The sequence below is a fragment of the Plasmodium chabaudi genome (assembly GCF_900002335.3).
Source record: "Plasmodium chabaudi chabaudi strain AS genome assembly, chromosome: 7".
Lineage (NCBI taxonomy): Eukaryota > Apicomplexa > Aconoidasida > Haemosporida > Plasmodiidae > Plasmodium > Plasmodium chabaudi.
In genome coordinates this window covers 959,399-987,380 of record NC_030107.2, presented here as the reverse complement: position 1 = coordinate 987,380, position 27,982 = coordinate 959,399, and the positions used below count along the sequence as shown (strand labels likewise).

Sequence of the window (27,982 nt, the reverse complement as noted above, 5' to 3'; positions counted from 1 at the left end):
TAGCCATATGCCAACGTGAAATTCTGCATATACATTAATTGTGCATGTTTTTGGCCTTCCATTTTTATAGTCTAAATATAAATAATGTTTATAGAAGAATTTAATAAAAAAAGAATTAAGGTATAATGTAGCTATTGCTCGCGCATTGGTCTTAGCATAAACAATAGTTTTGTGCCATTTTCAAGTAACTATTTATTTAGGTGTGTCATTCTTATTCTTTTAATTAGTATATATACTAAAAGAAATATTTTATATTGCTACTTTTTTTTTTGTTCATTTTCGGGGTAATTTTACCTGAACAAATATTTCATGGTCAGGTGAAAAAAAAAAATATAGGGCGTTCATAAATTTTGGTAATTTAAAAAAAAGTTTAAATATTGAAATAGGGATTGTTCTTTTTTGTAAATCATTTTTTTTCATTGTAAAAAAAATATAATTAACTAATAAATAAAGGCAAAATAAGCCATATTAATATTTTCATAAAAAAAAAGTATTAATAAAAATTTTCCATTAATAAGTACCAGCAACATGTAAAGAAAATAGCCATAAATCCGTATGAATAAGTCATATATAAATACTTCCTTTGGGAAAAGCTAGTTGAGATGTTATAGCTATTATTTTTTAAGGGAATAAAAAGGTGGCATATATTTACATAATACTATAGCAAGGATGGAAGAAAAACTTAATTTGCATATCTATCCACTACAACGACTAAAAGTGTATAGTGAGCCCAATCAAATTGAAGTAAAATTGAAAACATTGAATGCAAATAATTATCTAAAACAACATGAACAAAGCAATATATTTGATTACCAAACAAAAGCCATTAATTATCCTTATATGGTTTATGATTCCATAAATCCAAATATTTTAAACGAAATAAAAAATTATTATGGAAAAGATCAATTATATGATATAATAAAAGCAACAAAACCTAAGAATGGGGAAGCTAGTAAAGAAGATGTGTATGGTCATGAAAAAAAATTCGAAGATGTGATGAACCAAACTGATGAAGAAATAGGTACTTCATCCAAATTAGGGAAGAAAGCAAAAAAAAGAAAAAAACTAAGACACAAAAAAGAATCTCATGGAAGTTATGAAAAGAAAAATAAAAAATTATTTAGCATGGATAGTAATTATGATAGTGAAGTTTCTACTGAATCAAGCAATAATAGTTATATTTATAGTGACGATAGTTATGATAGTAATCGGACTGATCAAAGTAAACATTTTTTTTTTGGAAATGAAAAAGAGGACTCATATAATAAGTTGAAGAAATATAAGACTACTGAAAAGATGCGAAAAAAAATATATAAAGAAATATATAATGAAAATATAATAAGCTTTTTATATAATTCTATAGAATATGAAAAAGGAATAAGAGATGATAATATTGTAGTTAGTACACCAAACGATGTAATAAATACATTAGGAACGTTTTATATAGAAAAAGATGCATATATAAATCAATCATATTCATATGATATAAATTTTCGACAAAAAACGCCAGTTTTATTTTTCCCAACTGGATTTTTTAATAATAATATACAACTTATGGAAGTAAGTATAGACAAGTGTATATATGATGAAGAATATGATAAAACAGAAAGTAGTTATGAAACTATTTATAATACGACAAGGATGTATAACAATATAGATAATATACCTGTTAATATAAAATTCAATTTTAATAAAAAAATTCAAATTATTCCAAGTAAATTAGTTAACCATGATAAGTACAATTTAAAACGATTGCCATCATTTTACAGCTTTAATAAAAAAATAAAACTAGCAGAAAAGTATAATAAAAAACATGCCTATAAAAATAAATATAAATTAGATGCAGATCAAATTTTGGGGCATAAATTGCAAAGAAATGAAGTTGAAAAATATCAAACATCCTATAATCCCATGAACCGATATTTAAAAATAAAAGAAATAAAAACAGATAATAATAATATTAATGAGACTGTTGTGTATACACGAAATGATGTAGGTCTATTCATTTTTTATGTGAATTTTTATGAAAATATTTACGGCAATATTTGTGAAAAATTTTACGAAGGTGACATTGCCCAATCTTTGAAAGGTTCTAGATTTGCATCTAATAATGTAGGTTCGTTTACTTCTACCAATGCAGATTCTTTCGAAATAGCTAACTATACTATTAAAATAAAAAAAGATATACATCTGTTTGATAGGTTGTTTCAAATGTATCCTAGCTCAACAACATTTGGTAAATGCTACTTTTTAGGAAACCATAATAGCTTATATACATATAATTTAAATTCAGACATAATTGATCTTAAGGATTTAAATTTAATTGAAAATAATGTTGATAATAAAAATAAAAATATCCGATTCAATAGAAAGTTTATATGTTTATGTGATTTAAATGATAATAATAATATTTTATTGGGTTCTAAAAATATATATATATATGATGATAGATGTAAAATGATAACAAAATTTAATACAAATTTTGGATTCACTAAAAAGGTGTTTAAAAATAGAATATCTTATACAACATATTTTAATTCAAAAGAAAAAAATATGAACGACACACAAACTTATAATACATATGCTGAGCATAAAAGTCGTCAACATTTTAATAGAGGTTATACAGCTATAGAAAAAAATCCTGATTATCCATATATCATTGCATCTGTAAATGCATCTTTTAATAATATTGAAATATGGGATATACGGAATCAATTTGAACCCATATTTATATTTCCATTAAACATTTCAGAGTTTGTTTCAATCTATTTTAGATACATTGAATGGATAAAAATAAGTCCGAACTTTATTAATAATTTTCAAACAAATAATGCTTATAATTTATTTACATTTTCATACTATCAAAATATGGTATACATAAGAAAAATTATTATTTATGACAGCTTCACTAAATACAAAGATTTAGGTATTCAAACTTATACTAACAGTCCATCCTTAGATTATCTTAACTATAAATATAATTACCATTTTTCAGAAGCAGATCCTGAACCCGTTTCACAAAATGTGGCTAGTTCAAAGGAAACTAGATGTGATACTACTAACAAAACGAACGAAAATGAAAACCTTCAAAAAGTAGAAACAAATTTAAAAGCATCAAATATGTTCATAAGAAAAAATATTTCCATGAATCACATATTCAGCTATCGAAATATTAAAATGCATATTTCAGATTCTTTCATCTTAGATGTAAGTAAATATAATCAGATGCAAAAAAATAAAATGAATTCGATCAAAATACAAAATGAAGAAAATACAATTAATTCAATAAATACAGATATGTATAATATATTTTTTGGTTTATATGGAGCAACATGTATACAATTTGCTATTCCAACTTTATATTGCTCAAAAAGAAGTTATGCAAAAATAGAAACTAATGAACCCAAATTAGAAAAAAGGAATTATTATGATGAAGAAACAACTCAGATGCATACATATTTTATTAAAAGAAAAAAAAAAATAGAAAAAAAAAGACAAGAAATTGAAGGTATAAAATTTGATTATATTCAATTCATTTTTCATATAAATTCAGCAGGACAAATTTTTTGTACACCACTAAATATAAATATTAAAAAGTTAACACCAAACCAATTACAAAACTGGATTCCAATAAATAAACTATACCATACTCATACATATATAAATGAGAATGTAGAAAATTTATTTACCCAACTCGTAAATATTTTGGAAAATTCAAACGAATCAGAAGATAAGAAAGCCGCATCTAATGATAAAAAAGGTTTAGATTCAAAATTTGGCTGCAGCCTTAAAAGGGAAAGAGAAAAAACGAAGAATACAAACAAAATAAACGACAAAATGTTAAACTTAAATAAAAAGAATTTAGATATGCTAAAAAATGATTCATCAATTTATTCAAACATTTCTAATGAAGCATTTGCAAAAATATTTAACTTAATTACAAAAAATAAGATCCTCATTCTAAAAAATAATTATAATGCTATACAAATAGTTAAATATAACAACCAAAAAATAGATGATGAACAGTTTTTGAAATTAAAAAAAATCATAACCGAAATGTCTAACGAAACCAACCGGTTTAATAGTTTGCTACCTCAAAATGGGAACACGTATAGGGAAATGGAAAATGATAAACAGGTAGAAGAATTACATGAGGATATAAAAAAGGATCATAGTATATGTCAATATAATATAGAAGAGTTTAGTAAACAAATTGAAACTGTTTTTATAAAAAATAATAATAATAATATACATAAAAATGAAATAACATCTGATTTGATTATTGAAAATATAAAGCGTATGTCTATAAGTAATAAGAAAATTATTGAAAAAAAAAAAAAAAAATCACAACATAATAATACAAAAATATTATATGCAAAAGATAACACAATCGAATTATATTCTAAAAATGGTATTAAAAAGGAATATAAAAATGATGTTTTAAAAACAAATATATTAGATCAAGGATTGTATATCAAATTAAATAAAATTATAAATACAATTTTGGAAGAAGGCAAAAAATCAACTGCTTCTTTTCATTATAATAATTTTTTTTATGTACAAACATTAACTAATCTAAAATATTCTGCATATAATTTAACTGAAGAAATGATTCAAAAATATGTAAACGATAGTTACCCTTTTGTAACATACTCCCCTAATTTTCAAGCATCTAAAATTTTTAAAAATAAAGACAACATTTCAAACGATTCGAAACTTTTTTATTCGAACCGCTTTAATTTGTTTCAATTTATATTACACAACTTAAAAGAAAACAAAAATTTTAAAAATATAAATGGAAAAATAGTTCACGACAACAAAAGGAGTGGAAAACAGATAGATGATGAACCAACTAGCCAAATGGAAAAAATGCACTTATATACGGACGAAAGCAATTCTGAAAAAAGTTTAAAAAATAGATATGAGATGGATAACAATGTCAATTCACAAAATGAATATGAATATTTTTCAAACATGGGTATCGACGATTTATGTAGCAACGCCGATCATCAAAGTTTGGATAATTATGCATTACCTAAAAATAAAGAGATAAAAAAAAATGATATTAATACAACAGAACAAATAAAATATTCTACATCAATCATAAAAAATATATACGATTTAAAAGAACTACTTGAACTTTACAATGAAAAAGGAATTGTTTACATTTTAGATACCATGACAAAGTTAAGAAAATTGCAAAAAAATAATAATAAAAAAAAAAACCGTAATAAGAGTTATAAAAAATTAAAAAATACATTTTCTACAATTTCAAAAGAGTTAAATAAATATGTGTCTACAAAAAACTTTTTTTTTTATGAATCCCCAATATGCTATTGCTTATACAACAACGATTATAACAACAAAATGCAATATAATACTTATATTAATTATTATGAATTCCTTTTAAATGTTATTTCATTTTTTAATAACACCCAATCAGTAATAAACCATATCAAAGTATTATACCCTAATGAACATAACCAATTTTCACATTCTTCAAAAAAAATAAATAATAAATCTACATGTATAGAAAAGGAAGAGAGCGGCCCTATTAATTATTATGAAAATAAGAATGACATTTTTGAAAGACTTCGACAAAGAGAGACTTGCATTATTATGGACAATAATAATGACGAATTGAAAAAGTTTAAAAAAAAAAATATATTACTTTTAAGTAAAGATATGACATATGAATGTTTTCAACATATTTTACAAAATGAATATTATATACCAATTCCTAAATATATGAACAATAAAATAAAAATGAATGAAGACAACTTTTTATGTACCCCCATTACTTGTTTTAAAAATTATTCAATCGCATTTTATAATAAAAAATTATTTGATATATATGATTCAATCAGTTTTAATAATTTGAAACATTTTGATATACACACATATGTATACAATGAATATTTTAACATAAATAATAAAAAAAAACAATCTTTAGAAATGTATGTTAATAAAAAAGAGACGAACTTATATAATCATGCAAATATAACTGGTTATATGGGTGGATATAAAGTTGACTACAATTTGGTAAATAAGCTGAAGAAACTTTGGCCATCAAATGATGAAAACTACAAGCCAAAAGAAAATTATATGGTAAGTTATGTTCATCATTTTTTATGAACATCCAAAAAAAAAAGAAAAAAAAAAGCTATCTACTCTTTGAAAATGGCTACATGTACATACACTTTCCAATTTTACATGCACTGTTCATAATTTTATACCTTTTTTTATGCACAGGAAATGATGAAAAATCTCAAGAATAGGGAAAAAATTATTTTTCACAAATAAATGTGTTAAAATAGTATAGAGACCTTGAATATTCTTCAAATATATGCACACACATATGCATGACATTGTTGTCTGTGATTTTTTGTTTTAATTTTTTATGTGGATTATTACATTTTACCATGTAGGTATACCAAGATATATCACATTTATATGTATATTTTTACCGAATAAAGGCCCATTTTGTATGGCTCTAAATTGTTTATACTTTTTATTTCTTATTAAAGCATTATTATCCTTTTTTTAATTTTATTTGATGATATGCTTTTTGCACTTTTTTTTGCATGTCCTGTGCATAATTTATACAACTTATACAATTTTTATACTTAAAAACTTGTTTGTTAAAAATAAAGTTTAAAATCAATTTAATTCAAAAGTAAATTTTTCTTTTTATCGCTACATACATAAATATATGTAAAAACCAAAAACGCATATGTATAGATATATAATGTATATATCATCCGATTTTATATAAATTAGACAAAAATTCTTTAGTAAATGAATAAAATATAAGATAATAGAATAAAATAAAGATGAAAAAATAAAGAAAATGAAAAAACAGGCATATGTTATTTATATAGGCGCCTCCCCTTCATAATATATATCGCCCTATCCTTACACGCATATAATAATATATAACTTTATATATATATTATTCAAATTTTGTTTATATGAACGCATGCATATAAATAGTATGTTTTGCTTATATATTTGGGAATGGATAATAATTTGCATAATTTTATGTTAAAAATTGAGATATCCATTTAAAGGCAGCTGCATATCCCATTCTTCTTATAACACTACACATAAATAATTCGACTGGTCTAACACCTGTACGTCCTTTAATGTTACTAAACGTTGAATTTGAAAATAAATTTAAATGTTGTCTTAGTTCATCTTCACTTGCTGCATCAGGTTTATCAATTTTGTTTCCTAATACAACAAATGGAACAGTACTTAATTCTTCGGTTTCTAATAAATGTTTTAACTCTTCTCTTGCTTCACTAAATCGTGATCGATCAGTTGTGTCAATCATAAATACAACTGCATCAACGGCTGCAAAATAATCTCTCCAGATTCTTCTTGCTGTTTCATGTCCACCCAAATCAAATGTTTTAAATCTTATTTTACCAACAACTAGTTCTTCAGAATGTGGATGTAAAGTCGGAACATGTTGAGCAACTCTATCATCTTTAAGCATATGCAATAAGGTCGTCTTACCAGCATTATCCAACCCTGAACAAAAAAAAAAAAATACATTTTTACCTGCACGTGTGCATATTTTTATGGGTATATATTATGCACAATATCATAAAATAAAAACAAGTGCAATACAATTATTACGACATAATTCGCACACTAACGTATGCATAATTTGAAAAAAAAATATTTCTACTATATGACATATTTTTAGAATGCAGTTTTCATAGTGTTTAAACAAAAATATATATATTATGGCTTACCTAAAAATAATATTCTAGCGCTCTTTTGTGATAACCCCAAATGGGCTAAAATGTCTCGAAACCTAAAAAATGATAATAATATATACAATTATGAGAGTGGCAATAAAAGGAATAACTTGGCCAAGTAACAGATAACATGCGGGGCACCATACAAAACATATATTAGGTACAAACGCTGATTAAAAAATGAAAAAAAAAAACAAATACACACAGATTTTATACTTGACATTTACAAACGCATTATAATTTAACTCACCAGTTTATAATAAACATTTTTATTCACTGTTGTAAATACTATATATTTGTTTCTTATATCTGCTAGTTTTAATTATATACGTTATATTATTATTTTTTTTTACAACAAATAAAATCACTTAAAAAAAAATCTATACATAAAAAAAATAATATACTTTGTTATACTATTAAAATTTATGGTAATTGAACATTTTCATTGGTAGAAGTATTTATTATTAAAATGGTGTGATGGAAGGGGCAAGGGAAAAATGTATAATAATTTTTTTTTTAAAAATTTGCTGATAAGCAAATATACATTTATAACCATGTCAAATTAGGCAAATAAGTCACATTCCATTTTATTTTATTATTTAGTTCATTTTTTTATTTACGAAAATTATTTATCCATACTTAGTTTAATAATATACTTTATGTTAAAAATTTGCAGCTACGTTTAATTAAATTTGCATACGCATAATTATGCATATATATAATACTAAAAAAATTTAGTATTCAGCAAAATACAATTTGTTTAAAATATATATTATTATCAATGCATATAATACGGCACGTGTAATGTATTTTCAAGATATTCCCCATTTTTTTTTTCTTAATATTTCTTTTTATTTTTTTATTTTTAATTGCATATGATTTTTTTCACTTTTTTTCAAAAAAAATTATTTTATTTATTTCAAAAAAATAATATAACATTTCAAATTTTTTGCCGTATTAATTTTTTATATTGTATTTAAAAAAGGGGAGGGGAATATGATATTGTAATAATCATTTTACTTAAACCAGTATTCCTTTACATATTCATAATGCATAATACATAATATATATACTATTTTGTTTACAGCTATTTTTCTCTTTTTTTAGTAAACGTGTATATACACTATTTATGTGATATTTCTTCAATTTTAATTTATATTTATGTACCCCTTTTTCTCTTTTTTCCAAAAACTAACTATGCATATATATGCAATACATATTTGAAAACATCAGACTAGTGAATTATAATACATATTGTATCCTCTTTTACATTTCAGTTTGCCCTTAAAATATTCGCACACACATATATATATATTTACATGCACATGTACATGCAAATATGTGTGCGTGCATTTTATGTTCATCTCTAATACGCAATACGTATTTTTGAATTATGAATTAAAATAGCACCCTATGTTTACCCAATTTAAAAGGAATACTTTCTCTCATTCATCTTTTAAATATTCAAAAAAATATATCCATTTTATATTTTGCAACATATTGTATATGTAGGCACACGTATTTCTACATGACCACAGCCAAAAAAAAAACAGCTATTCGAAAAAAAAAAAAAAAAGACAAATAGCTACCTAAAATAATTACTATAAAAATATATTTGTTTAAATGAGATGAATAACCAAAACATAAAATCTAACAAGTTGTTAATTATGTATTAGAAAATTTTGATATAAATAAATATATTGTGCACATAATTCAAGCAAACAAAAATCTTATTAAGCATGTTAAATAATTTTCAATTAAAAAAAAAAAGTGAAATAAAACAAGCATAGTGAGATATGCGAATATAATTCATTTATACTTATATTGCACACAAAGATATATTTATTGAAAAATCAGAAAAATGGGAAACAGATTGATAAAAGAAAAACAAATCGATGTTTTTCGAAAAAAAGGAGATATATTAAATATGAGAAATTTTAAAGCTGTTCATGTTGAAACTGTTTACCCTCCATTAAAAACTTCAACAAAAATATCTGTTTGTCGATGTTGGAAGTCAAAAAAATTTCCATATTGTGATAATTCACATCAAAAGCTGCAGCAGCAAGGTGTTATTTGTGGTCCATTGCTTTTGGAAGTTCGAAAAAGTAATGCTGTTCGCTTAATTTAAATAAATTACGATCATATGATCATGTGATAATAAAAAATAGTCTATAGTTATATAGCTAGCCAAATAATTAATAGTCCCAAGCATTCCTAAATTAGGAATAAAGCATGTGTAAACATTTTTTGCATACTTTTTCAATTTAAAGATTTAATTTTTAAAGCAATCTCAAAATTAGCTACATGCTTTAAAGTTGCATTTATTTTGCATTTATTTTGTATTTTATTTTTCTAATTTTTCACTAAACATTTAAATATTAATTTGTTTTGTAATAATAATGAATAAGCAAAAAAAACAAACACGTTTTAGGCACATGCAAATATGTGTGCATGGGGAATACGTGTTTGAACAATTTTATGCACGTCTTTGAAAAAAAAAAAAAAACTTACATAAAAATGAAAGCATAAAAAATGGGTTATAAGGCTTGGATATTTTTATAGATTGTGTAAAAGGTAAAACAAATAATGGTATGGTTAAAGTGATGTGAAATAATTTAATTTTCTTGATTTACTGGATCAAATGTTAATAAAACATCGAGTATAACTATTTTATAAAAAATAGAGGTATCATAAAATCTATCGACAATATTATCAATAACATCATCTGCAGTAATTTCGTTAGTTTGATAAGACATATTTTTATTTAAATTTATGAGAGTATCAAGTTTGTGGTTTTTTATAACATTTTTTATATCTATATCCAATTCTTTTTTTATAAAATTTGTGCTATAGTTTATACCAAAGGAACTATATATCTCTCTAATAAATGAAATTTTTGGTTTAAGTTTTATTTCTAATTTAACTTGAACTTTTTTTTTATCAACTGTTTCATAAATATTTGTATATTTCTTATGAATAGGAATAATCCTCATGAATATAACATCATATTTTAGAGGGTTAAAAAAAAATGTCATTAAATCATCATATATATATGGCAAAACGGTTTTATCTTCTTTATTTTCTAATAAGCAAATATAACCTTCTGGAACTTTTTGAAGTGTGCAATAAAAAAATAATGTTGTAATAAAACAAATGATACCTAAACTAATACTTTTTACACTTATAAATTTTATTTCATTTTTTTTCCTAGCCTCGTTATTCACATTTTCGATGTTTTCCATACCATCTTTATCATACTTCATTGCTACTTCCTTTCTGTCCTTATTTACTTCATTACTATAATAAAACTGGTATACACTTTTTTTATCATTATTTAAAATTATATTTTTATAAATCTGTTGGTAAGAAATAATATTTCTTTTACTTCCCAAGCTGTTCATATAATATCTATTCCCCCATAGGCTGTTAGACTTGCAATATTTTACATGATTCATAAACCCTAGTACCTTTGCTTTCATTTTCAAATTTAGCATACACTTTTAAAGAATCAGAAAGAAGGGGGAGGAGTCACTACATGCTATGTTAACACTGATTCATTTTACAAGCAATTAAAATTGTACCTTGTAAATATAATTTAATGCTTTGAAAAATCGGAAGGAAAAATAATTATCCCGCTCTTTCAGGCCACCAACTGTAAATAGCATGCTCACTTATGTTATGTGCAAACCCACTACTCTGTTTTTAGGTAGTCCACTTCTTTGCCTTTCCAACTTTGCCAAGCCTTTGGCTAGTGTAAAGAATAATTAAGAAAAAAAAAATTCAAAATTAATTTGTAGCTACTTATAAAATGAAATAAATATTTTTGTTTGATCACACAAGAATTATAATATTAACTAAATTAAAAATAGATATAATTCTTACACGTTTATAAATGCATCCTTGATATTTGAATTTATCTATAGTGCATGTTGTGCTTTTAATAAATATATATCATTATTTGTATGCCCCGGTAAAAAGGGAATTTTCTTTTTTCTTATACCATAAAAAATTATATATATAAAATTAAAACATCGAAAAATGAATTTTATTTTAGTTATACTCTAAATTTCTTTTAAACAAATAAAGCTATAAAAAAAAATGTATATATAAATATACTTTTTTTTTTGATCATTGTAACTTTTTTTTTATACCACAATTCCATTTCTTTATTTTAAAGATGGTCTCGTTGGGATATAAAAATTTTTTTTTTTTTTTTTTTTGTACGATGGAACATGAAATATAAAGAGAGCAAGCATTTTATAAAAAAGATTTTATGACTTTGGAATGAATATATTTTATAGTAAATGTAAATATATTCATTTTTTATTATTACAATTGGGTTAGCATATTTTTTTTGCTTTTGCTAACTCTTTGTAGCTCTTTATATTTTCGTTCCTCATTTTATGAACATACATAAACTATATTTATAGTAATAAGCTATTTACTTATTTATGTGCTTCCGTGTTTGTCCACCAGCTAATATGCGCATTGGTAGGTGTACAACATCCAAAGAGCAGCTTGTTCTTACTCGAAAATATATAAAGTATTTACGAAACACACCAGTACCAACACTTTACCATTGAAGGGGGGTCCCTACTTATTCGGATTGCCACCCATATGCATGCGCCGTATATGTATGTATGTATATATTTCACTCCTTCATTTTTAACAACCTTTTATTCGTGTACTTTGTTCGACTGCGTATCACAAGTGCAAATGTTTTCGATTTTTTTTAACGTATTCACGTCTTACATTTTTAAAACAGATTTTTATTGCGAGCTTGGTGAATAACAAGATCGAGTGTGCACTCCTTGGCATTCCCAGTCGTTCGTTTCTTCGTCGTGCTTATCTAATTTATCTGTGTTTATATCCATTTTTTGTTATCTCTTGTTTTTATAATTTTTTTTGTACCACCTATAAATAGCCCTAAGTCCGGGGCAGAGACGCATTGTTTTATTCAGCATTTTTTGTGGTACACCCGTGCCAATTTTCATTCCATTGTTTGTGATACGTTTGTAATACGTTTCTACTTTGTACACGCCCGTTCAGGCCGCCTTCATTTTGCCACCTAGGATGTGCGCCCAATCGTTAGACCGAGCAAGAGATATAAAACGAAAAAAACAATAAAATGATTAACTTAGATATCGAAAACCTTAATGATATTAACTTAATTTTGGAAAGATTAGAAGCCCATGATAGATTTATCGAAGCTACAATCGAACTTTTTGAAGAAACAGAAAAATGTGATGAAAATGTAGATAATGAAAATATAGATAATGAGCATTGTGTAATTAAAAATAAAAAACCAATTCAAGATATAATAAATAATAAAGAAAAAAAATACATTTTATCAAATATAATAAATATTTTAAATTATGTTTTTCCAGATTATGAATTTAAATATTTAAATAATTCAAATTATAAATCAATAAAAAATTTAAATAATGTTATAGATAATATTAATTATAATTTATTTTATGTAGTTGAAAATATTTATCGAGGTTTTAATAAAAAGGTATGGGAAATACTAAAAGAACTAATGGATTTCAAATCATGTGATATATATACATATTTAAATAATACAGATAAAGATCCATATATAGATAAACAAAGTATTTCGAGTTTTAATTATTTTTTCTTTGCAAAAAAAACAAAAAGAATTCTATTTATATCCTGTATTACTAAACCAAAATATAAAAATCAAAACGATGAAGATTTTAATAATATTTATATAACAATACAAGATGAACCATCTGTTAATGCTCAAAACGATTATGATGAAAATGATTCATCTAGTTCATAATATTTACTGTCTATACAAAATTACAAACTTTTAAATGACATTATATTATGCAAAAACAAGCAAAATGAACTTTTCCATTTTTCAAAAAATGAATTTCATTAGCCGTTAACAAATAAATACATACATTTTATCTTTATGTATGTCTATGTCCTGTTTTGTATGTTTTTTTTTGTAAAGGTTATACATGAACAAATTTGTGTTTATATATACATCATGTTTCCATCCCATCTATATTCACTTTTTAATATCAATCCAACAATTCTTAAAACTCTAAACTCCCAAAATGGCGCAACCTATCGCTTGTTAAAGTGGGTATAGTGACCTCAATTTTTTTATCGTCCTGCGGGGCCCAGAAAAAGGTGGAAAATGTAGGAAAGGCACAAAAAATAATCAAGAAAATGCAATTCTTTTTTGTTTTATCTCAATTACCTGTAGTAGACTTTGCACTGCTTCTTCCACAGCTTGTTCAGCTCCTCCTTCACCTAAAGTAAAAATGTAAAAAAGTAAAAAACGTAAAAAGGCTAGCAAAAAATGTAAAAAACGTAAAAAGGGCTAGCAAATTGTGCACTTTGCAAGCGCAAGCAAGTTATGGGCATTTCCTTAACATACGTAATCTCGGAAGACGTCGCTAGACATGCAGTTCGTGTTTTTGTTTATCAAATTTCCGATATAATCACTTTTGATACGCTTTTTAATTTGTATTCTAACATCTTTGCATGCATCGGAAGCTTCGAAACTTTCCATTGAGTTTCCTAAATTCACATTTTCATTTTTTTTTTCTTTTTTACGAAGATGAATATATTTATCTTCGTTTTCAATATACAAAGGAGCAGGGTGAGGTAAAACACCTGCTAAGGATATGGTCTCAACCATTCGTGTAATCTGTTTATGAGTTTCTTTACAAACTTTTATAAATTTTTTTTTATCTAACTCGGGATGTTCTTTTTCAATGTTTTTTTCCTTTAAATAATCATCAGGATATAATATAGTTGGACTTAGTATTTTCAAGTCAATACAAATTTTAATAGTTATAATATCTCTTAAATGTGTAAAAGAAGCTGCTGGATCTTCAACGGTTATTTCTTTTATGTTCGAATTGACAATGGATAGATGATATATTTTTTCTAGCACTTTCATTCCTAATCCTTTATTTTGCATAGGTGGAAAAATCAAAAATTGAGATATTCGATTTCGATCAAATTGAAAAGTAAAAAATGTATAAGTTGTTGCTAATCCAAATAAATAATAATAATATAAATATTCTGAATCATCTTCATTTGTATCTCCTTTACTACTACCTTGTCCACTATCACTATTATTGTTGCTACTACTTCGTCTTCTTCCTTTTTTATTTTTTGTATGTTCTATTAATATTTTTTTTTTTCCATTCTTTTTTACATCAGCTATGTTCATTAAAGATTCAGAACCTTCTTCTTCACATTTTACAATTTTTTCATCCTCATAATTTTCATCATTCTTTAAATCGGAACATAAATAAACAACATCATATTTTTTATGAAACGAATAATAGCTTTCTTCTTCTTTTTCATATCTATTATTTAACGTATCATCAATAACTTGCATAACAGTTTCACGTGTAAGTACATATTCCTTTGCTTCTAATTCATAATTATTAGAACCGTGACTCTGAATCTCATCCTTATGTTCACCAATTTTAATTTGCTCAATTTCATCTGTCTCATCTTCACCCTTTTTGGCTCGCTTACTTCTAGACCCGCTCTTTCTGTCATTAGAGCTTACCTCATCAAACGGTCGTTTTCCGCCACCTTTTACTTTTTGTTCGTTACTATTTTCGACGAGATTGTTCTCGCCAGTTTTGTTATCAACAATCCCTCTCTCTCGATTCAAATGAACATTTAGAGAGTCTATAAAATCGTTTTCATTAAAGCTTTTCGTATTCTCTTGTTTAAATACTATATATGGAAGAATAACATTCCAACGACAATCATATTCAATATTAGAAGCACTTTCAATAAACCAATGATAAAACCATTCTACTTTTCGATGTAATAATTCAAAATTTGATTTTATTGTATAATCATATTTATTATATTTATCTTCTGATGTTCCTCGTCTTTTTTTTTTTTCTTCATCTGTCTTTTCAATTATTTTGTCATTACCTTTTTCATCTTTACCTTCATCTTTTGTTTTCATGATTTTATTTTCTATAATTGATTCTTTACTTTCTTCTGACTTTTCAACAGTTTCTATATTTCCATTTAATCCCATTTCAGATTCATTTAACTTTTCAAGACTGTTTGATTTTTCTTTCATTTCTTTTATAGTGCTATCTCTCCTTTTCTTGTCCTTTATTATGTTTAGATATTCTCTATACAATTTTGATAAATCCTTTTCAGTAACATATTTTGTAAATTTCTTTTTCCCTTTCTTATTATCAATATCGATTTCTCGATTGATTGTATCCTCATCCCCTTTATTATTTAACTCTATATGTCCATCTTGTTTACCACTCTCTTTTTCGTCACCATCTATCTTTTCATTTTCAATAGATAAACTACTATTGCTCAAACATGTGTTACTATTGTTACTAGATGTTTTACAAGTACTATTAGAAGTACTGTCGTTGTTTGATACTTTATTCATAGTGTCATGAATTTGATTTGACTCTGATTTATCTAACGTAGTCGAATGATCAAGAGTCATATTATTTACATTATTACTTGCTTGAAGTAAAATATCATTATTATTACAAAAAGAATTTCTTATAATCTCAGATCCATCCAACTTATTATTATTTTTATTTTTTGATTTAAAATATGTTTGAGAAAATCCACATTTTCGTATTTGCAAATATATTTTTTCATTAAGTTTCTTTTCATATATTACAAAACCAGGAGGAATATAATTATTTCTATTTACAATATTTTTATAATGTTTATCTTTTATACTTCTTGATTTTTTATGTTTATTTTTCTCCTGCCTTATTTCATTTTTTCTTAAAATTTTTAAAAAATCTTCTTCCGATTCAACAAACCCACCTGGATACGGAGTAGTGATATACAAACTTTGTAAAAGCGATAACATAATATAATTCGAATTTTCATACTGGTCCGTTATTGAGCCACTTAACTTCATATACACTTCATAACTGTCACACGTGTAGTAAAAATCGATCTTTAACGACTCGAATCCGATAACCTGTTCGCTGTCGCTAAAAAAATGGTGAGTAAATAAAGGCTTGAAAGAATAGGTATTATTATAATAATCCTTAGTAGAAATACATGGATGAAATGTAATCGAATTTATAGCATTCAGTTTGGGAATACATGCATATGCATTAATGGATGGAAAAAAATTTAATGATAAATTTTGTAAATCTGCTGCACAATTCTTTATACAGTTATAGTACTCCCTATCCATATCTTCATATTTGCTTTCTTGAGCATTTTCTATATTATTTATTTCCCCTTTCATTTTTACAAAAACTATTTATACTTAAAATATATGCATATACATGTAGACACTTAAAATTTGCTCCAAGCTATTCTGTATATTTACAATACAGATATGTCTTTAAAGTTTCACACTAATATGGTTTACCCAAATGTTTTTTTTACTTAGCCATAAATATCCAAATGCATAAACGGGCTTATATATGAGTCATCAAATGGATATGTGCATGTGTAAACTTGGGATTAGTTTACACTACTATATCTTGAGGAACGAACACAAATTATGTACATGTGTGTACTACGATTTGAGCTCGTGAAATATTAAATTCCTCGTTTTGTTAACAAAAAAAATGGATAATAACAATATTAATAAAAAAAGTATATGCTTACTTGCACTCAGTTAATAATACACAAGATACAAATGTAAAACACTTGTTACACTTGCAACAAAACACGAAAAAATCCACACCAAAAAAAAATATACATATTAATAATACTTATAAATATATGTATATATTATATACATATGCTCTTGTGACTTTAGTGAGTAGTCCATCCCTATTTACACATATATATATAGCCACTTATGTACAGTATGCACTTATTTAAAACTAAATTCTATAGTAAAATATTACTATTCACAAAGTAAGGGTGCAACAAAAAAATGTATTTAAGCAATGAATTGCCAAAGCAAAGATAAACGTGTAAAAATACACAAAAGCTATAACTGTGACATATTTTGTGGAAAATATAGTAAAATAAAATAACGAAAATAAAGTAAAAAAAAATAAAAAGGAAGAAAAGAAAATATTATAAGTCCAAAGTTTTTTTAAATAAATCCCGGAATAATGGGAAAGCCATTAATATATATGTGTTAAAAGTATGAAATATATATATTATACTTAAAAAAATTTACGTTACAAAAATAAAATGCAATTACAATTTAGCTCATAAAGAAATCTAGCTTTTATTATATAAAAAAATAAAATAAAATATAATAATATAGTTGTATAATGAATATTTTCATATATTAAGGTGTATTATATAAGCCATATGCAATAGTTATACATGCTTAATGTATATTTTCTTTTTATTCTCTTCCATTATATTTCTCCCTTGTTTGCATTATAATTTACTCATTCATTTTATTATTTTTTTTCAAAATAATTCAAACCTTTTACCATATATATATCTCAACACATCGGGTTCATTTTCTCTGTAGCGCTACTGCCATTTATTTTTTTTTATCGCTATGACTGTATTCCACATACACAAAAATAAACCTACTTATACAAAATATATACACTATTATATAAGCTCATGCTTTTATATATTAAAATATACTACTTGAAAAAATATGACATAAAAATAACAGTTTTAGCAATATGCTATTATATATATTTATTTAATAAAAAATATATACATATTATGTGTGTATATATAGCATGGCTCAATTTTTCTCCACATTCCAATGATATATATAAAGGCCGTTCTGTTTAATTCACTGGTCAGGTTTTTACGCTATTTTAATGTTTTAATTTTATAGAGATAGCTATTTTATACCTTTTTTTTATTATCACTCATTTTTTTATGACTTGTTCATAAAACTAGCTTATTTTTTTTTTTTAAGATATATTTTTTTGTCATGTTCATGTGAAAAGTGGTCAACAATAAATAACATATTCGTCTACACTTACACACATAATACTTTTTTTAAAAAACAAGCGGAAATTTAAGAAATATTATAGCAATAGGGGCAAATATATGCTACTATGGCTAGTTAAAAAAAATATAATAATAAAATAAAAACAGTTTACACTATATATTATTATGCATTTTTTGGCTAGTTTACAATATTATAATTAATTAAAATTATATTTGGTTTTATTCCTTTTTGGGAATACCCACATATGTCAACTTAATAATTTTCCGAAAATATACAAAAAACAATTTGTAAAAAGTACATAAAATACCTACAAAAAGAAACATAAAAAAAACGGAAGCATACAAAAATTTTGTTTTCATTTGTGTGGTTATTGCTTATTTTGCAATTTTCAATGACGCCGCTTTATCGTTTTTTTATTTTTCGTTGAAACGAGAATTTCATCACATTTTAAATTATTATCCTTATTTAACTTTGCTTATTTTTTTACCCGTATGCAAACGGTTGTTATCAGTTTAAACCCTATTCACATACAAATATAAACACACACACATGTCCATTTGCCGTTCATACCAGCAGTTATGTCACTCTCGAGCTCCGACTCCAGTATTTTTAGTGACACCGATTATGGTGGTAGCAGCGAAGAAGATGGTGATATTACCAACAGAGAAGAGACTATAGAAAATGTGAAATTTTATAATAAGATATTAATAAAACTATTTTTAAAAAATAAGAAATATTATGAACAAATAAAAGCTATAGCTCTTAATTATATTAGTAAATTGGAAGATATTGAATTTTTTAATGTAGAAAAAGTTATAGAAGAAAGAAATGATCATATATACAATTTTTATTTTGATACATATGACGCAATTGAATATGGAGAAAATAAATTAATTTACTACATTCAAAATGATTTTCATAAATTTATTGATGTTATAAATAATTATTCCATTCCATTCTTCTTTAGACTCATTTTTTTGAGTTGCTATTTTGAAGTCCTTCGAAATGAAGAAATATTAAGAAGAAATACGTCTAAAAAAAACCAAAAGAAACAAACTTATAAAGAAACAAATTTAGAGCATTCTAAAATTGGCGAACCTGATCAAAGCAATGAAATGATTAAAATTATGAATTCCAATTCTATAGACAACCTTATTATGGCAGCTGAAAATGATATGAAAAATTCGGAAAAGGAAACGGATACATATAACGAAGGTAAAGAAAGCCAAGAATTAGGCCAGTCTAAGTTGAGTGATGATGGCAAGTTGCAAAAACCGACACCGCCCACAGAAGATGAAAAAAAAGGAATACATTTTTACGATTTTATAGATTATGAATTTAACAAAGATAAGCAACTCATGGAAGAAATAGATTTATATAGTGCCTGTTTAATGAAAGGTATTTTATATTCTTATAAGAGTTATGAATTTTTAAGAGACAGTAATATAAAATCAAAAATAAATAATTGCTTAAAAATAATATTTGATAAACATAATATAAAATTGAAATGCAGAATTGTAAATGTTCCATTTTTACATAATATGCACATAAATAATTTGCAAGAAATAGAAAGTAATAAATATATTGGCAAATTTATAAGTACAGAAGGTATAATAACAAGAGTTGGAGAAAAAAAAATATTGGAAGAATATAAAAAATATAGATGTATGAGTTGTGATCATATTATTAAAAAAAAAGCCATACCTGAATTATACTATAATACTCAGCCTGTTATCAAGTGTCAAAATATTATAAATACAAATAGCGATCCTCATAAAGTAGATATTATGCTATATAAAAATATCATCAAAGGAAAAGGCAAAGATAAAGTAATTGGTAAAGGGGGAGTAGAGAAGAAAGGTAATTACAATAGGAATAAATTCAGCATGAAATTTAAAGTACGAAAAAATTCTATGGATGATAATAATATTCAACCCGGGATGGTATCTCAAAAACTTTGCAATAAAACCAACTTTGAATTTTTAGAAAATGAAGTTCAAAGAGTAGATTACCAAGAAATAAAAATAAAAGAAACGAGCAATGCAAATATTCCATTTTCGATAACCGTAGTGGTATTAGAAAATTTAGTAGGAAAGCATTACCCTGGAAAAAAAGTAATAATAAATGGAATCATTTTAAGGAGGTGGAAAAGGTTGTATAGAGATATCAGATGTGATACAGAATTATTCATTGAAGCTAACAATATTGAAGTTAATGAATTGGGAAATTCAAAGGGCAATGAAATATTAATAGACAATGACTTTACAAAAAGTGTGCATAGCCTTCTTGATGAATCGGAAGCCTGTTCAAAATGGAAGCGTCTAGATCAGGAAAATGCTATTCAGGGCATGCCACTAGAGAAAGAGAACTATGAGCAAAAATCACAGACAGATCATTATCGAACGGGCTCAACACTTGTAAGAGATATGCATATTACAGGAACTCGTTCCCAAAATAGAGGAATAGAACAAGAAATAAACATTTTTGAAAAATATTGGTCTGCCTTTAAAGACAATAAAATTGAAGGGAAAAAAAATATATGTGAAAGTGTGTGCCCTAATTTATACAATTGTAAAATATCTAAATTATCAGTATTACTTGTTTTAATAGGAGGAAACAAAATAAATGAATTTGATTCATTTTATGCTGAAAATAATCGTTGGAAAAAATATTTCAATCGAGATGAAGAAAATGAAGAAAGTGACGATAGTAATTTTCATGATGATTTGGCAAAACGGGACGAAGCAAAAGACAGATTTTTAGATGATGATAATATATATATGAAACAGAATGGAGGCAAAAAAAAAAATAAAAATAATGTACTGTATGATGGGTTGAAAAGAAAGGGAGGGAAAAGGTCGAAAAAAATGATAAAAGAAGTTTCTGTAGATAATTATCATAAACGATCATTATGTCATTTGTTATTAGTTGGAAATCCAGGAACAGGAAAATCACAATTATTAAAAGAAATAAAAAATTTAACAAATATATGTACTAATGTATCTGGAATGTTTTGTACAACAGCTGGTTTAACATGTGCAGCAATAAAAGAAGGAAACAATTTTATGTTGGAAAGTGGTGCACTAGTTTTAGCGGATAACGGGGTATGCTGTATTGATGAATTTTGTTTAATGAAAACAGAAAATAAAAATGCTATACATGAAGCTATGGAACAATTGTCTATATCTATAGCAAAAGCGGGTATAGTAGACAAACTAAATTGTAGGTGCACTATTATCGGTGCATCAAATTTTGAAATACATAAAAATATGAACGGAACTATAGATAAATGCCAAGATCAAGTACTTATTATAAATCTTTCATATGCTTTATTAAGTAGATTTGATTTAGTAGTTATAACAGAAGACAGTGATGAAACAGATGCCCGAGTTGCTGATTGTGTTTTGCGTCAAGGTGAGGATGGAACCAATTTCGAAAACAAAAATGAGCATGACAAGGAGAAAATAATAGATCACGAAAAACCGAATGGCGCAAAAATAATACACTTAGAAAATAGCGAAAATGAGGAGCTAGCCAAATATGCAAATTTTGAGAAAAAAAATTCTGAACAAGCAAGAAATTTTTCTGCTACAAAAAAAAAAAAAATAACATGGCCTAGCGAAAAATTGAAAGAGTACATATATTATTTAAAAAATAATTTTTTTCCAAATTTTACAAAAAGTTCAAAATTAATTTTAATAACATATTATTCCCATTTAAGAAAATATAATAATGGAGATAATGGAACAACCATTCGTTCGTTAGAAAGTTTGATCCGATTAAGTGAAGCTCATTCAAAGTTAATGTACAATAGTATAGTTACAACAGATGATGTTATAAACATTATTTTATTGGTTGAGCTTAGTTTACGTAGTTATAAAATAGGTATTAAAATAAATGGAAATAATAATATTTTAATTGCAAAGACGGGAATCATTGAAAACTTAAAACAAATTTTATTAACATATAATCAGGATAATCATACATTCAAATTATTAGATGATGTTTTATTTGATAAAAGTTTATATAATTATTTTAAATCTGTAATTTTAAACAAGCTAGGTTTGTCGGAACAAGATGGTGTTGTTCATAGTGGCCTACAATAGTAGGAAGTTACACCAAACAAATTATACTAAAATTTTTCTCTTACTTTTCAACCATCAAAATGGCTATATTTGTGTGTGTCAATTTTTTTTTATGGCATATTATGACGAACTTCGTATAATTCAACTTTGTTAATTTCTGTCCCTTTGTAATATACTTTTTAAATGTGTTTTTTTCGTTCAGTTTTTACTTTTACTTTTTCTTCATTTGCTTTTCTTTTATTTTATAATTTTTTTATGTAAGACTAACCATGCCCCTTATGGCAACCCTTTTAAAAATAAAAAATGTTTTTGTTTTTACTAAGTGTTAATATTTTTTCCTGCAAAAAAATAGGCGAGATTCGGGTTTCCGAATGGGCATATGATAGGAAACTTTTTTCGTCGCTGAATTTAATTTTTTTTAATTTCTTCCCATTGCAAAAAATAAAATAAATAGAATGCATAAAAATTTTTTAAGTATAACAAAATTTATGTAAAACAATTGACGAATAATATATATCCAAATTTTATTAGAAAATATATATTTACTTATTTGCTACTCCGATCAAGATAAAGCGATATGTCATAAGGCGTTGCCCTTACCCAAGCTGCCCCCTTTGTAAAAAAACGAAAAAACAAGCAGAATAAAATATAATAATAAAAGGTTAAAAACAAAAAATGGATTTAAAAACATTGGATGATGAGATTATGTTATCAGATGGGAGGGTAATAAAAGTACCCGTGAAAAAAATTGAAGAAATTAATAAAGAAAATGAAAAAAAAAAAGTTCAGATAGAAAAAGTTCCTAATGTATGGGGTAGTAGTGCTGGGGCAGGAAGTGACTACTTCGATCTTTATAGAAAACAGAGGAACCAAGAAAATGAAAGATTAGAATTGATAGAACAAAAATGGAAAGAATATACTGAAAATCAAATATTTCAACAAAAAAGAAATGAAAAAATTGAATACATGGAAAAAAAACGTCTAAAAAGAGGAAATAAAAGAATGATTAAAAAACAAAAAATTAAAGAATTAAGAAATCAAAAAAAAAAAAATAAAATGGAAAATTCAAATCCAATAGTAAGTCCAAATGATAATAATAACCAATTCAACCACACAGAAAGTGACAAAGATAGTGTAACAAATTCTATAAATACAAAAGAAGGGAAAGGAAAAGGAGACCAAAATCCTCAAAATGAAAAAACAGAAACTTCTGATGATGAAAGTAATTTAAATACACAGTCAATTAATACAAACAATTTTGTCATCTTAAAAGAAGATGAACTGTTTTAGTGATAGGACACGTACATATACATAATGTGTGCCCAAAAAAAGTTTGGAAAAAATGCAACTAATATTAATCGAAGTATATACTAAAAAAAACAATAAACAATAATGCATAGGTGGGTATTTGTAATTTGCCCTTTTATTATTTTTGTATGTTATAAACTAGGGAATAACCATTTTGTTTAGTATTGTTTTGGCACTACTATTATTAATAGCCAATAGCAATGATAATAGTTATATGCAAATTTTTTATTTCTTCTTTTTGATTGTTTCCTATTTTTACTCCGTTTTTTTATTCCCTTTTTTTAGCGTAATTTTTCATTAGAAAAAAACGCAACAAATGTGTAACCACAATTTTACTAAATTTTTTTTTGTTTTTTTAAACTTATTTAACTAGCTTTATTTTCCAAATTGTGAAGCAACTTTTTATTAACATCCATTTTGTCCTTATATGCTAAGGCAACTTTTAATAGCTCATGCTCATTCAGTTTCGAATTTAATAATTGAAAAGATTGAGGTTCATTCAAATTTTTAGTAAATTCACCTGATGGTATAACGATACTCGGAAATCCTGTAATAGAGGATATAATCAAAAATATTTCTCTCATATATTTATTGTACATATCGCCATTTTCTACACATAAACTCTTTTTATTATTATTTTGATCATGTTCTTTTTCAGAATCTATTTCACTTTTTAAACAGTTTTCATATGATGGAGAAGTATCCATGTTACAATCTTCCTTCAGATTATTCGATCTAGGTAATGATGGTAATAAAATAAAATCAACCTGATCAAAAATTTCGTTTAAACGTGAAATCAATTTATTTTTTACTATTAAAAAGATATGACGGAAATTTATTTTATTATTATTTTTTTCGAAATAGGAAGATATAATTGAGCCTCCAATTATTCGTGCTAACACATTTTCATCAATTAAATTTGATCGTAATTTTGCAATGAAATTATTTTCATTATTTATATTAGGAATATTATAATTAATTCCATTCATTCTTGCTATATTACTATTTGCTACTATCATTGAATACATATAATATATATAACAATACTCAACCAGCTTGTATATATTTGTATTTATTAATATTCCCCCCATGTCTTTAATATTTTTCATTACCATATCATAATGATCACACACAACATCATCAACAAAATATTTCTTTAATAAATCTTTACTTAAATATCCAAATTTCATATTTTTTAATGGCTTGTCGCTTTTAAATATTTCTGACTGTTCATATTTTTTTAATAACAAATGATATTTTTTTTTTTTTTTTTCATGCACACTTTTTAAATCATTTTTGTCATATCCAGATAAGCAATCTAATAATATACTACAATCGTAAACATTATTAACTATTAAACCTACTACATCCGTTTCTTCATTATATGGTATAATACCATATCTACTTATTCTTCCATAAGTAGGTTTTAATCCTATACATCCACACAATGCAGCGGGCGTTCGAATTGATCCACCTGTATCCGTATTTACTGAACAGTTCAGAATTTTTGATCCAACACAGCTAGCTGAACCACCAGATGACCCACCACAAGATAAATATTTTTCATTAAATGGATTTTTTACATTACCTGTGCATGATCCCATTGCAAATTCATCTAAACGTGTTTTTCCAATAATAATTGCTCCATGCTTTTTTAATTTTTTTACAACTGTACTATCATAAGAACTTTTATAATTTGATAATATTTTACTTCCTGCTGTTGTTGGGATACCCTTTGTTATTATATTGTCTTTTAAAACAATAGGAAGACCAAATAATTTCGGCAATTTTAAGGACAATTTATTGCATTGTTCATAAATTTCATATAATTTGGTGACTTGTTCATATATTTCATCAGTGTTGTATATATATGAAAAGCTATTGTATTTATTTATATTTCCATGTAAAACCTTGTTAATAACATGTTTTTCAATAATACTTTTTATATTTCCAGGGGATGATAATATTTCTTTTCTTATTTGATATATATGAGAGGTATTTGATTCTTTATAATTATTATTTTCATTTAGTGCGCTATGGGTATGCAATTTTTTTTTTTTTTTTATAACCCTATCATTAATATATCGAGCTTTGTTGAATACAAAAAATGGTAACCATCGATTTTTTTCTTTCTTCGTATGTGTATGCTTATTTATACCTTTTGATCTCCCATTATGTATACTTCCTTTTGTCCTTACAACCTTCTGACCGTTAATTATAATACTGAATTGTAAATTATTGAAAACCCCAAAATCAAGTAAGCATATTATAATATATAATATTGCTGTACACTGGAGATACATATTATCCCTTCAAGTATATATATCTTTTCTGTATAGCTTAAAAATTCTCATGTACAATCCTTTGAAACTTTGCTCATCTTTTCGATTTATATATTTATTTTTTTTCAATTAATTCTTCATTGATATTAGCATCAGCTTTATAATATATAGAAAGATATATTTTTCTGAATGGTAAAATATTTACATATTTATAGTTATCCTATACTAACAAACCCCCACTTTTGCTCATCATTTTCGTTCATTTAAAAAAATAAATAAAATTTTTAAGTATTAAAAAAGATACTCCAAAAATATTTTATATCTTTAAGATAAAAAAAATGATTTTATATCCATTAAATTGTCACACTAATGCGATTTTTATTATGACTTGTTCAGGGAAAAAAGAATAAAAAAAAAATTTTAGAAATATATAGAAAAATTTGTATATGCATACCTATACATATTATTCCCCTATTTCGGTGCGACTACAACATATGCATATATATAACATGAAAATAGATAGATACAACGATAAATCTATTGGTTATTCATTTTGTTATTTTTATTATTTTTTAATTCCCAAGTTGAAACCAAAATGGAAAATAAGAATTACCCCTTACATTCTAGTTCTATTTTTTATATGATCATCACATTACGAAATGAATGTGTTCAAGAAAAATAGCAAGCTCTTAATTTTAGGATATGATAAGTATAATCATAACACTATAAGAAATATAGCCATTTATATTTTGTCTTAAGGAATTATAACTACCATTTTTTATTTATGCTTAATAAGAAATTTCACTTATAATTTGGCTGTATATTCACGTGCACACATTTTGTCCTTTTTTGTTATTAACATATTTGAGATTATTCCCGTGCTAATTTTATGAAATAATTTCTCGAAAAAAAATTGATAACCTTTGTAATCTCTGCAATTTCGAATGTTGTGATACTTAATATATTTTTAGCTAAGTAAAGATGAAAACAAATCATCCTTTTTTGTGAATTTTTTTATGACCACGTTACAACGACAAAAAAAATGTATAGGTTTTATTATGAACAGTTCAGAATTATTCGAAAAATGTAACACTGTATTTGGCTATTTTTTTTTTTTTTTGCAATTTAATTTTAATTTTTTTTTTAAGAGTGTTTAACATATTTTGCATATTCTACATATATTTCTATATATTCGCAACGACAATTATAGATCCTTTATTATAATGTTGTTGGTTATATGTTATTAGCATTTGATTAATTTATACGATCGTAACTTTTGTCTACGAATATAATAGCAAAAAAGAGATTTTAAAATATTATCATTGTTGATATAAATAAAAAATTGGGCAAAAATAATGAATATTTGTGTGTAGACAAAAAGAAACGAATTGCTATGCCCCGGATTCATCTATTTAAAGTGGTTGAATTTTTTATATTACATTCAATGATATGTATTAGTGAGATAAGCAAATATGTATATGCATAGAGAAATAAATAAATCACCACCACATTTAGCTAGCAAAAATAAACAAAACGTGTTAATATTGCTCCCATGATATATTTAAAAAAATAATAAAAATTAAAATGTAATAAGATATATTTTCCTGTAAAAAAAATAGCATATTTTTTTTAATT

The 27,982-nt window shown here is 25.2% G+C and overlaps 9 protein-coding genes across 9 annotated transcripts; 5 read left to right on the top strand and 4 right to left on the bottom strand.

Moving 5' to 3' along the window:
- Positions 1–669: 669 nt before the first annotated feature.
- Positions 670–6,303, top strand: PCHAS_0728000 (conserved Plasmodium protein, unknown function; the record flags this gene model as incomplete). The annotated part of the gene is made up of 2 exons (XM_016797747.1): positions 670–6,108; positions 6,253–6,303. The coding sequence occupies 2 exons, from the start codon at positions 670–672 to the stop codon at positions 6,301–6,303; spliced, it is 5,490 nt and encodes a 1,829-aa protein (XP_016653672.1).
- A 736-nt stretch (positions 6,304–7,039) lies between these two features.
- Positions 7,040–8,036, bottom strand: PCHAS_0727900 (small GTP-binding protein sar1, putative; the record flags this gene model as incomplete). Its single annotated transcript, XM_016797746.1, has 3 exons — positions 7,040–7,536; positions 7,764–7,825; positions 8,020–8,036. 3 exons carry the CDS (start codon positions 8,034–8,036, stop codon positions 7,040–7,042), a joined length of 576 nt encoding a protein of 191 aa, XP_016653671.1.
- A 1,594-nt stretch (positions 8,037–9,630) lies between these two features.
- Positions 9,631–9,897, top strand: PCHAS_0727800 (CDGSH iron-sulfur domain-containing protein, putative; the record flags this gene model as incomplete). The annotated part of the gene is made up of 1 exon (XM_735477.2): positions 9,631–9,897. One exon carries the CDS (start codon positions 9,631–9,633, stop codon positions 9,895–9,897), a length of 267 nt encoding a protein of 88 aa, XP_740570.2.
- A 487-nt stretch (positions 9,898–10,384) lies between these two features.
- Positions 10,385–11,263, bottom strand: PCHAS_0727700 (prohibitin-like protein PHBL, putative; the record flags this gene model as incomplete). The annotated part of the gene is made up of 1 exon (XM_737185.2): positions 10,385–11,263. The coding sequence occupies one exon, from the start codon at positions 11,261–11,263 to the stop codon at positions 10,385–10,387; it is 879 nt and encodes a 292-aa protein (XP_742278.2).
- Positions 11,264–12,897: 1,634 nt separating this feature from the next.
- On the top strand, positions 12,898–13,572 carry PCHAS_0727600 (repressor of RNA polymerase III transcription MAF1, putative; the record flags this gene model as incomplete). Its single annotated transcript, XM_736919.2, has 1 exon — positions 12,898–13,572. The coding sequence occupies one exon, from the start codon at positions 12,898–12,900 to the stop codon at positions 13,570–13,572; it is 675 nt and encodes a 224-aa protein (XP_742012.2).
- A 303-nt stretch (positions 13,573–13,875) lies between these two features.
- On the bottom strand, positions 13,876–17,028 carry PCHAS_0727500 (histone acetyltransferase, putative; the record flags this gene model as incomplete). Its single annotated transcript, XM_016797745.1, has 3 exons — positions 13,876–13,912; positions 14,002–14,054; positions 14,182–17,028. 3 exons carry the CDS (start codon positions 17,026–17,028, stop codon positions 13,876–13,878), a joined length of 2,937 nt encoding a protein of 978 aa, XP_016653670.1.
- Positions 17,029–19,250: 2,222 nt separating this feature from the next.
- PCHAS_0727400 (DNA helicase MCM9, putative) lies at positions 19,251–22,778 on the top strand (the record flags this gene model as incomplete). Its single annotated transcript, XM_732370.2, has 1 exon — positions 19,251–22,778. One exon carries the CDS (start codon positions 19,251–19,253, stop codon positions 22,776–22,778), a length of 3,528 nt encoding a protein of 1,175 aa, XP_737463.2.
- A 654-nt stretch (positions 22,779–23,432) lies between these two features.
- On the top strand, positions 23,433–24,047 carry PCHAS_0727300 (conserved protein, unknown function; the record flags this gene model as incomplete). Its single annotated transcript, XM_739038.1, has 1 exon — positions 23,433–24,047. One exon carries the CDS (start codon positions 23,433–23,435, stop codon positions 24,045–24,047), a length of 615 nt encoding a protein of 204 aa, XP_744131.1.
- A 383-nt stretch (positions 24,048–24,430) lies between these two features.
- PCHAS_0727200 (glutamyl-tRNA(Gln) amidotransferase subunit A, putative) lies at positions 24,431–26,368 on the bottom strand (the record flags this gene model as incomplete). The annotated part of the gene is made up of 1 exon (XM_739036.2): positions 24,431–26,368. One exon carries the CDS (start codon positions 26,366–26,368, stop codon positions 24,431–24,433), a length of 1,938 nt encoding a protein of 645 aa, XP_744129.2.
- Between the last annotated feature and the right edge of the window lie 1,614 nt (positions 26,369–27,982).